Source organism: Quercus lobata, unplaced genomic scaffold (assembly GCF_001633185.2).
Source record: "Quercus lobata isolate SW786 unplaced genomic scaffold, ValleyOak3.0 Primary Assembly Scq3eQI_73, whole genome shotgun sequence".
NCBI lineage: Eukaryota > Viridiplantae > Streptophyta > Magnoliopsida > Fagales > Fagaceae > Quercus > Quercus lobata.
Window position 1 is genome coordinate 1262797 of NW_022154703.1, and position 12024 is coordinate 1274820.

Consider the following 12024-nt stretch of genomic DNA (forward strand, 5'->3'; position numbering starts at 1 on the left):
CTGCTGTTTTAGATCATAGGAGTTGGCTGTGTCATGCCCGTGGTCACAGTGGAAAAGGCAATACTTGTCCCTTGGCCTCTTGTTGGGATCTGCCTTTAGCTTTCCAGGGAACGTCAATGCTCTTTCATCTTTGATCTGCATTAAGACTTGATCTATCGGGGCTGTTAATGGGGTGAAGCTCGTGAACATCCCAGTGGGGGGTCTAGAGCGTCTTTCATCTCGTTGATCTTCAGTTCTAGCCATCTTTCACCCCCTATCCTGTCGTATGTCCTCATGCCTTTCCCTCTTTCTAGGCTTCTCCTCGCGGGCCAGTAATGCATCTTCCGCGTTCATGTACTTGGTGGCTCTGTAGAGCACGTCCAACATGATTTTTAGGTCGTTCTTGTATAAAGAAAACAAGAACTTACCCTTCCGTAACCCATTAGTGAATGCCGCTACGAGTATCTTATCATCCGCTTCGTTAATTGAAAGGGCCTCCTTGTTGAAACAAGTAATGTAGGACCGCAACATCTATTCTTCTCGCTGCTTGATGCTCATTAAGCACGCAGTAGATCTCTTGTACCTATGTCCTCCAATAAAGTGCGAAGTGAACTGGGCGCTTAACTCCTTGAAAGTATTGATGGAGTTCGGCGTTAATCTACTGAACCAAATTCTCGCAGGTCCCTTCAGCGTCGTAGGAAAGGCCTTACACATGATCTCGTATGGTACTTCTTGAAGGTGCATCAGGGTCTTGAAAGTCTCTAGATGATCGAGGGGGTCCTTGACCCTATCGTAGCTTTCAATCTGGGGCATGCAAAATTTCTGTGGAAGGGGGGAGAAGTTGACAGATATGGTGAATGGTGAGTCGATTCTGTTTACTAGTTCATCAAGATCATTGGACACTCGTCCTTTGCGGGCATTCATCATGACCTCCATCTATTCCTTCATCGCCTGCATTTCTGCGACAATAGGTGGAGTGGCTGTATCCGTGAGAGATGGGAGGCTCATATTTTGCCGTTCTGGTCTACTTGGGGCGTTACTGCCCTCTAGCCTCTCTTGGTCCCTTCATTCGGCACTGGTACTTTCTTGGTTTTCCTCTTGAACATTGTGTCCTGCGTCCCTTTGGCATAACTGTTCCTCCAGATCATGGTTTTATTTTGTGAGACATTCCACTGTTGCCATGAGAGTTTGGACCTGCCTCTCCAATGCAGTGGATCACGGTGGCTCGTCTCCTTGAATGTTGTTGGTGGTAGCCATCGAGCGAGTGAGTACCATGCAACTCTTATGTCCTGGAAGCAATAGTGTGGCTAAACTTGACGATTCCCACAGACGGCGCCAACTGATGATGCTGTAAAAATCACCAGTGAGCCACACAGTCCTCACACACTCGAAATAGCACCTGTACGACAAAAAGAGAAGACCTAACAAAGAGCACCGGTGTGGTACCGGCCAAATACCCTCTGAAAGTCAAGTTAGAACTATTCTCACAACTCTAGAGTGCTAGAAAGGGTAAATTATGCGTACCTTCATTTGTGAGGGTATTGGAGTTTTTATAGTAGTTGAAGGTTGGCCTCTCTTCCTTGATGTAGAAGTTTTTTCCTTATAGGAATCCTCTTGAATAAAAGAAAGGAGAGGAGAAAAAAAAAAAAAAAAAAAAAAAAAACAAACAAACAAAAAGGGAGAGACACGGAGATGCGAAAAGAAAAAAGAAAGAAAGATAAATATATATATATATATATATATATTAAAAAAAAAAAAAAAAAAAAACAAACAAACAAAAAGGGAGAGACACGGAGATGCGAAAAGAAAAAAGAAAGAAAGATAAATATATATATATATATATATATATTAAAAGGAAGAGGAGAGATAATGAAATAAAATAATAGTTTTTTTTTTTTATATAACTTTAGAGCTACTGTAAAGTGCCAAAGATGGCACTTAACTATAGATTGGTTGCTAAATTTTTTAGCTTTAGCACCATTGATGTAGCTTGCGTTTTTGTATTTTGGTTGCAAAAATAACTTTTAAGCAATTTTAGCACCATTAATGTGGATGCTCTATCAAGAGTTATTGTGATGTTTGTGTGTCTAGATTTTTGTGCCAAGCTATTTCCAGTTCAACCAAGTGAGAAACTCTGTAAAACTACAACAATCACAAGGGTTGTTGTGAAGTTAATCATGTCATGGACAAAGAGATTTGTGCAAAAGAGAAGTATTTTACAAGATTAAATCTTTTTTTTTGAGAAGTAACAAGATCAAGTCTAATTGGGGATTGGAGCTAAGACTGGTATAACTCATTAGGTTCTATAGGGTAAGATTACATGTACTTGTAACCATTTTTTCTTAATTAGGGGATTCTTCAGGAGTGGTGACTTGAAATTCACCAATTGGGGTTTTGCTTGCAAGGATTTTCTCCATTGTGATTAAATTGTCGTGTCAAACTTACTTTCCACTACACTTACTTTAATTGGGTGATTTGTTTGTGCCTTAATTTGATTTATAGGTAATATTAACTAATTAATCAACTTGGGGAATTGAATTAGTTAATTCAGGTCAATTTATAACCCAACAAATGGTATAAAATATAAACAACATTAACGATGCCACTGATTCCACATACATGGCTAAGTGCATTTAGGTAAGAAGTGATGCAGTTATGACAATGTATGCGCTCAAAGGTATCAACATAAGTCCATAAAGGATTTGAAAGTTCTTTAAGCATGCTTGTAGGCACATGACTTTAATGACGATCTTAGTTGTGCCAGGTATGACCAACGTTTGTCCTTTCTAACGCAGCCATCCAAAGGACAATGTCACTAAGCACAAGGGTCGGTAACCCTAATATGAGCAACAAACTTGATCAAGACCACCCAAAAAAAAAAAAAAGTAATATTTTACAATAATAATATAATATTTAAAAAAAATTATTTTCGGTAATTTGTTTATTGAAATATTGCACCTTTCAAATAACATGCTATTATTTTTTTTTTTTTGAAAGGTAAATAACATGCTATTAGGAATCTCATATGAAAAAATTGAAATTAAAAAGAATATATATAGTTAAATCCTAAACTCCATGAAAAAATGGTAGAGTTTCAGTTAAAATCTATGATCTAAAGAGAATATAGAGTATTTTGCCCAAACCCAACGCAAGCTGAATCAGTGTCACCTCCCCCTATTGACAAGAAAGTGAAAGTCGGTCGATTTTTCGAACCAAAAAGCACGCCAAGTATTTTAGCCAGAAAGTAATCGAAGTTTCACACTTCACACTCAAAATTCCGCTATTAGACCAACTTGGTGGGCCGAATCGATGTAACATCAGCTTTGGTCCACGAGAAAATAATAATTAGGTCCACGCGCTATTCAAAATAAAGGCCCTCAGTCAAAAAATAAATAAACAAATAGCGATTCTAACTTTTAAGTGTCTGTTTAATAATAATTTTTAAATAATATTACAGTTTTTAGTATTTAAATAATAATAATACTTTTAACATGTATTTTTATAACACTCAAATACATATTTTTACAATATTAAAAACTGAATAACAATACTTAAACATTATTATCAAACAGGCCCTAAACATGCATATATATATTTATATATATTACAAAATTCTCTAAATACAAATAAATGATGATTGTGAGGGGTAGGAAAAACTAAAAAAAAGTAGTGAATAAATGTGAAATTAATGATTCACTTATCACACTAGCACACATTATCAAGTTGTGATAAATTTGGTGATCTAAGATGAACTAACATGTATTTACGTGGGTATTAAGCTATAAGTCTATAAATCCAATGGACAAGCATAACCTATAAACCCTTTTTCAAACTAAAAAATTTATGTATGACAGTTTTAAAGAGTGAGAAAATTTACTCTGGTGAATTGATATAAAAGTGATGGTTCACATATCACACTTGCACATATTATCAAGTTGTAATAAATTTGGTGATCCAAGATGAACTAACATGTATTTATGTGGATATTAAGCTATAAGTCTACAAATCCAATGGAAATTTTTATTTACAGTTCTATTTTGATGCTTAAAGGTGCAAGTTAACTTTACCGTTATAGTTAAAAGTGGAAGGAAAATTTTCATATCGGATGTCTTGTTTAACCGCAAAATAATCTTATAACATCGAGACCAAAATATAGTCTCTAGCACACCTTGAAAATCAAAATATGTTCTCGAGGTTAAAACAAACAAACAAAAGAAGAAGAAAAAAAAAGTGGCTTGAGATCAGTATGAACTAGTGAGAAAAAAAAAAAAGCTATTTGGGAATGGTTTATTTCCTATAGTAGCTTATTTGCATAATGTGTGACAGAAAGTTAAAAACTAATTTATTTTAAAAAATCTAAAAGTTAAATTATTTGAAATAAAATTGAAATAAAATATAGTATAGGAACAGCTAATAGTACACAAAATAAGTAAAAGGCACGCTTATAATCATTCTCCAAAATACACTTAATACCAAAGTTGTAATTCCTAGTTTAACCACATATCGATAAGAACATTAATAATTGTAATTTCCAAGTCATGTTAATTTATTTAAGTGGTGCAGTTATTTAAGTCATGATAAATAACATTTAATTTCTTGTTGTCAATTACTTATCTGAAAGGAGTAGACGAGTAGTGTATTGCTTTAAAAAATGAAAAAGAAGTGAAGTAGTGTAATTTTTTTTTGAGAATGAATAGTGTAATTTAGTTCTTCGATGTTTATATCACATTATTCGATACTTATAACACGTTATTCTTGTAACGCAAGTTTCTTCAAAGAGGACTTTTGACTACCCTTCGTAAGTTCCTTCAATTTCTTAGTTGTTAATTTGGTTTGTATTAATTTCATTACTATTATTATTGTGTTTTTCAATCTCTTCTTTTCATAAAGTCTTATTGATTGAGACATAATTGCACCCATCCAATGCACTCGCACACGTATTTATTCTTCGAGTTTGAAAAAATTGTGTAAATCAAGTCTGTAAGCAACTCTAAAGTCAATAGAAGCAGTCTCTTTCTCCTTTTGTTTTGGTCCTTAAGTATTTTATTTTCCTGGTTGAAGGGTCCCGGATTTAAGAACTTAATAATGATATTGAAATGATAAATTGGGCTAGTTGGGTGTGGATTAGTTGAACTTAACCCAGATCTTGACTTTTCCAACCGGAATCTAAAACATTGATATTGAAATTAATTCGCAATGAGGTTATCAGATTTTGACTTGTTCAACTCTCCCTGCATCTGCATGGAAGTTTAATCCATAGACATAGTCCTAGCTCATGCACATTATATAGGGAGTATGATATGAAGATCGATGCACAACCATTCAATATCTATATAGTTTCATTAACAATATATACATAACATAAGCTGCCTTTGAGGATCTCATTTTAAATCATGTCTTCTTTTGCTAATAATGTCATTTTGCTAGGGTTTATTGTTATCACATTTCTACCTTGTTCTTGGGGTCAATGCAGCAAAGAACAGAAGAGAGCTCTCTTGGAGATCAGAAGCTCCACAAATGGTTCAGTTTTCGCGGATTGGGATGGAAGAGACTGTTGTAACGCACCTGGAATCATTTGTGGTGCTATTGATGGGGGAGTTTCATTGATTGATTTGCTACCTGACAATAATGCACCATCAAGTACATGGTATCCAAATGTAACCCTGTTCACCATATTCGATGAACTGGAAGAACTGAGACTTGATGGCATGAACATTGGAGGAGAACTTAAACGTGAGAACTTCAACTCGATTTCTCCATGATTTACTTTATGCTTCTTATATAAGTTTAGGTTTTTTTTATTAACTTTTTTGATAGTTAAAAAAAATTAAATGTATATACTATATTCTCTTCGTCTCAAATTTGTTGGTCTTGTTTAGAAAACTCAATTTTTTAAGGGAATGTCAATTATTTTCAATTTTCATTACGACTTGATATTATATATTTTATTGACTTATAAAATAAAATAAAATAAAAAGATATCATATTTCATTGTCAAAAATTTCAATTTTAATTTTAGGCAAAACTGAGTGTACTAAATTGCTTGGGAGAAATATTTACTCGCTCCTACCATTTTAATTCTATGCCTTCCGATTATATACGAAAAATCACAATAAGACCTCACATCTCAACTTACTTTGTTGCAGCCTTTTGTGAACTAAAGCGATTAAAAAGTCTAAGCTTTTTGGATCTTGGGAATAATGCAATGGAAGGCACTATTCATCCTTGTCTTGGGAGGATTGAAAAGCTTGAACAACTTGTTCTATCCAACAATCGCTTTCATGATATTACAGATAAAGGTAAAAGTTAATCGAAATAGTAATAGTATTAAAAAGTGCAGTGGTCTCATGAATAGTAACAAAAATAAGCTGAATAGTAAAATAAATAGGCAAAAATAATTTTTGCCAAATACACACTATATTTCATTGTCAAAAATTTCAATTTTAATTTTAGGCAAAACTGAGAGTATTAAATTGCTTGGGAGAAATATTTACTAGCACCCATGTGTTTAGGGAGGCGAATAAATGCTCTAACAACCTAGCTAGCTAGAGCTGGTTGCTCCTTTTCTGGAACTTTTGTGGTGTTTGATGCACCACCTAATGATGATTTATGTAATATTTTAAATGCGGATGCTGCTGGTTTGTACTTCTTAAGGCTTTCAGCGAACATTACCTTTTATGACTAGTTAATTTAAATGCAATGCCCTTTTAACCAAATATATATATATATATATATATATATATATATTTACTCGCTCCTACCTTTTAATTCTATGCCTTCTAAGAGTGCGTTTGGGAAGCGCGTTTTGCGCTTCCCAGACGCACGTTTATGTTTCACAATTTTTTTTTTTTTTTTTTTTCAAGCAGTAATTTTTTGACTTTTCTTGTGTGAACAGTGTTTTTATGTACTGTTTATGGGTCTCACAAAATACACTTTTCAACAACTTTTTCATTAAAAATGGGTCTCACGATACTATTCACACATTTAAAAATTATTTTGCTACAGTGTTTTTCAGTTTTCAGTTTCAGTTTTCAGTTTTCAGCTGTATCCAAACGGACCCTAATTATATACGAAAAATCACAATAAGACCTCACATCTCAACTTACTTTGTTGCAGCCTTTTGTGAATTGAAGCGGTTAAAAAGTCTAATTGTGTTGGATCTTGGGAATAATTCAATGGAAGGCACTATTCATCCTTGTCTTGGGAGGATTGAAAAGCTTGAACAACTTGTTCTATCAAACAATCGCTTTCATGGTACTACAGATAAAGGTAAGAGTTAGCTGAAATAGTACTAAAAAGTGCAGTGAACTCATGAATAGTAGTAAAAATAAATTGAATAATAAAATAAATAGGCAAAAAATAATTTTTACCAAATACATACTATATTTCATTCTCAACAATTTCAATTTTAATTTTAGGCAAACTGAGCTTACTAAATTGCTTGGGAGAAATATTTACTCGCTCCTAACGTTTTAATTCTATGCCTTCTGATTATATATGAAAAATCACAATAATAAGAGCACCCACAGTAGGTGTGGTAAATGTACCAAATGCCAAATATTTGGCACATTTACCACACCAAACTCAAAAAACACCAAATATCAGATGTGCTAAATCCCATCATTTTTACAACATGTGAACAGTACCGTTGCAAATTTGCAACGATTCGGAATGGTGTGGTATAAGTTTTAATCATTTTTTATTCTTTTTCTTTCTCCTCTCTCTTCACTTTTCTTCCTTAGACATCACGCTCACGCCTCTTCATTCTTTTCTTCTTTCACTCTTTTTTCTTCTCAATCTTGTTGTTTTTCTCTCTTTCTCAGACATCACCCTTAGTTTTTTCTTCTCACCCTTTTCTTCTTTCACTACGATCTGTCGCTGTGGTTTTTTTTTTTTTGATACCCGATTCGGCAGTGGATGGGTTGAGATGGTGATTGGCGGATCATTGGTGGTGGGTTGCGATGGTCAGATTCAGTGGTGGGTGGGTCGGCTAGTGATGGGTGAATCGGTGGTGGTGGGTTCTGTTGTGCGAAATCGGTGAATGGGTTCCCAATCGGTGAATCGGTGGTGCGAAATTGATGAATGGGTTCCGAATCGGCGAAATCGGTGGTGTGAAATCGGTGAATGGGTTCCGAATTTTGCGAAATTGGTGGTGCAAAATCGGTAAATCGGTGAATGGGTTGTGGCCGCAACAATTTTTCTGGTGTTGTGGGTGGGTGGGTTGTGGGTTCTGTTGTTTTTCTAGTGGTTGTGGCCGCAAAATTTTTTCTGGTTGTGGTTTTTTTTTTTTTTTTTTTTTTTTTTTTTTTTATAAATTTTATAAGGTGGTGTTGGTGGATGTGGGTTTATGCCGGTGGTGGTTGTCAGCGTTGTTGCAGTGGAGGTGGTTGTGCCGTTGTTGTTGATGATGATGATCGGGTTTGTGTTTGGGTTGATCGGGTTGGCTGATTTTGGTTGATCGGGTTTTGATTGTAGTGTTTGTTTGAGTGTTTTTTTTTTTTTTTTTTTGGTGGGGGTAGCAGTGGCTGATATTGGTGGTCGGTGGTTGATCTGTGGGGTGGCCGGTGGTTGTGGGCTGTGGCGGTTGATCTGCCATGTGGGTTGTTGATGTTGCTGTTGTTGATGATAATATGAGGGGGGAATAATATATTATTTCAATGTGTAGTAAATATTATTTTAATATATAGAATTAAATTATAAAACATCTGATAAATGAGATGTTGTAAAATGATGTGGTAAAATAATAAAGTAAGCATTTGATGTTGTAAAATGGCATAATTTATACACCAGCTGTTACGGATGCTCTAAGACCTCACATCTCAACTTACTTTGTTGCAGCTTTTTGTGAACTGAAGCGATTAAAAAGTCTAAGCATGTTGGATCTTGGGAATAATTCAATGGAAGGCACTATTCATCCTTGTCTTGGGAGTATTGAAAAGCTTGAACAACTTTATCTATCGGATAATCGCTTTAATGGTACTATAGATAAAGGTAAAAGTTAACTGAAATAATACAATAGGATTTATAAATAGTACTAAAAAATATAGTGAAACCTATAATAGTAGCAAAAAAAAGCTGAATAATAAAATAAGTTAGCAAATAATTTTTGCCAAACACACATTATATTCATTGTCAAAAATTTCAATTTTAATATTAGGCAAAACTGAGTGTACTAACTTGCTTGGGAGAAATATTGTCAATCTCCTACCATTTTAATTCTATGCCTTCTGATTATATACGAAAAATCACAATAAAACCTCTCATCTCAACTTACTTTGTTGCAGCCTTTTGTGAACCGAAGCGATTTAAAAGTCTAAGCTTTTTGGATCTTGGGAATAATTTAATGGAAGGCATTATTCATCCTTGTCTTGGGAGGATTGAAAAGCTTAAACAACTTGTTCTATCGGGTAATCGCTTTCATGGTAATGTACCTCCACTATTATTGTCTAACCAAAGCAAGATTGAGTTGTTGGATGTTTCTAGTAATCAATTAGAAGGGGTATTGTCATTTTCAATTTTTGCCAACGTTACTGGTCTCAAATACATTGATCTTTCCAACAACTACTTGGAGGTTGAAACCGAATCCCCCTCGTGGGTCCCGACCTTTTCTCTATCTAAGCTGAACTTAGCAAATTGCAACCTCAACAAGAAGAATGGTCACGTTGTGCCCAGCTTCATCTCCACCCAACTTGCCTTGAATTGGCTAGACTTGTCTCACAACCCAATAGAGGGAGGCATACGCCGCATACCCTGTCAGCTGTTGTTCAACACAAGTATCCAAGGTTTATTCTTGAGAAGCAACAAACTCACGGGTTCTTTTCTTGATTGCAATGCTAAAAATCAAACTTCATCAATTGTATCATTTGACTTATCTGATAATCAAGTCAGAGGCCCTCTTCCTAAAAATATTGGGCATCTTCTTCCACTGTTAGAGCATTGTAACATGTCCTCAAATGCATTAGAAGGCAACATCCCTTGGACCTTGGGTAATTTGTCTCTTGTAATATTGGATCTTTCCAATAACATGCTCACAGGAACAATACCACAAAGTTTGACCAAAAATGGTAGCGCACACTCATTGGTCTATCTAAATCTATCAAACAATAAATTGCAAGGAAAAATGCTCCCAAGGGACTCTATCATGCCAAGTTTGGAGTGCTTACAACTTAGTGGTAATCGCTTTGAAGGAGTCATCTCACCCACAATATCAAACAGCCCCTCCCTGGTAATCCTAGACGTTAGTCACAATTACTTGTCTGGAAATATTCCCAGGTGGTTGTATAGCCATCCTAGCTTGGTAGCAGTTCGTTTAAAAGGAAATCGCTTTGAAGGTCACCTACTACGAAGAATGTGTCAGATGAGAATTTTGCAAGTTTTGGATATCTCTTTCAATCATATTTCAGGACGTATTCCCTCCTGCATTAATAACATTACATTCTGGAAGAAGAGTTCTCCAAGTCCTACTGGCTCAAACTATTTCACACAGGGGGGTCGATTGAGGTACCTTATAAGTATATCCAACTTTGATTTTAAACTTGGAACGTACTTTCAAATTAAGAATATGGAATATACTTTCAATGGTATCCCACTCTCATTGATGACAGGAATCGACATGTCATCTAACCAACTAACAGGTAGCATTCCTTCTGAAATGGGAGAATTGTCACAACTTAAGTCCTTGAACTTGTCAAATAATTTTCTAACAGGTTCCATTCCCATTTCTTTTCGAAACTTGAAAAACGTGGAAAGTTTGGATCTCTCTCACAACAAGTTGAGTGGGAAAATCCCTTCTGAGTTGGTTGAACTCACTTCTCTGTCGGTATTTAGTGTTGCCTACAACAATCTTTCAGGAAGAATCCCATTTGAGCAGCAATTTTCAACATTCAACATGAAATGCTATGATGGCAATCCTGATCTTTGCGGAGGCCCTCTGCCAAGAAACTGCTCAACCCCAAACCAACCGGATCCTGCACATAAGAGGGATCAAAAGGACCAGAAAGAAGGGAGTAGAGTAATTGATAGCCCTTTCTTCTTTTATGCATTTGTTGCCGTCTCTTATGCATTTGGGTTTTGGGTTTTCTTTGGGATCCTAATCATTAAAAAGAACTGGAGGATGAACTATTTTAGAGCTGTGGACAGATATGTTGAGTCATTTTTGGAAATGCTTTCCAAGTATTGGTGATATACTGTCATATTTGTCGTGGAAACAGTATTATGTGAGATTTGTATTTCAAAGCAATCCTTGTTTTCTTCATAGAATTTGTAGCATTGAGTGGTTCTAAGTACAAGGTTGCAGCTTTTTGCTGCCTGTGATATTTGTGTTGTATTTTGTTATACTTGATTAGTAAATTGCCCGTTACACAATAATTTTATGATATTTTATATAAGATGGTTTGGAGAATGTTATACGTATATTACAATGAATAAAAAAACTAAATTAGAGTAGAAACATATACATTTTGAGTAATTAAAAATTAATTTTGTAGTTTCACTGCACATTTATAGCTTTTTCAAAATAAGAATTTTTTCTTTTTTTTTTAATCATGAAACAAAAAATATATGCAAAAGAGTAATAAGACAATGAAAATCAACTAATCTATATTGTGTTCACATATTACATACCATAAAATGAAAGAATGCTGTAATATTATTAAAACTAAGAAGCCAAATCAGTGGTGATTACAACATTAAGAAGAGGAGGAACACTCTCATCCACACCGCTAAATTACTAACATGTCTAGCAAAATTATGAGCGTCTAACAAATACTATTTTTTTAGTTTCAACAGTGAGCAATATAATTTCAGTATCTCTTAACATGAGATACAATAAAAACAACAAAAGATTCTACTATAACGTTCGCAACCTCAATCAAATGACCAAAACAAGCAAAAGAAGTTTCATCACTACTCTAAGAATTGATAGCTCTCTCAAAGTCACCTTCAAGGATAATGGAAGAAAAACCCACTTCTTGGGCAAAACTTAAAGCTCTTACTGTAGCCAGAGCTTCAACTCCATTAACTTAGCGTAATTTGTTTGTATACACT

The 12024-nt window shown here is 34.9% G+C and overlaps 1 protein-coding gene across 1 annotated transcript; it reads left to right on the forward strand.

Annotated features, from left to right (window-relative positions):
• Positions 1-5372: 5372 nt before the first annotated feature.
• On the forward strand, positions 5373-11161 carry LOC115972780 (receptor-like protein 56). Its single transcript, XM_031093033.1, has 5 exons — positions 5373-5712; positions 6126-6278; positions 7096-7248; positions 8818-8970; positions 9264-11161. Exons 1-5 carry the CDS (start codon positions 5373-5375, stop codon positions 11159-11161), a joined length of 2697 nt encoding a protein of 898 aa, XP_030948893.1.
• The last annotated feature ends 863 nt before the right edge of the window (positions 11162-12024 follow it).

Bases quoted from the DNA above. Each gene is read 5' to 3' on its own strand.
- LOC115972780 (XM_031093033.1), top strand. From the start codon at position 5,373: ATGTCTTCTTTTGCTAATAATGTCATTTTGCTAGGGTTTATTGTTATC. The intron at 7,249-8,817 runs GTAAGAGTTAGC...ACTTTGTTGCAG, and splicing joins TCATGGTACTACAGATAAAG to CTTTTTGTGAACTGAAGCGA. The intron at 8,971-9,263 runs GTAAAAGTTAAC...ACTTTGTTGCAG, and splicing joins TAATGGTACTATAGATAAAG to CCTTTTGTGAACCGAAGCGA.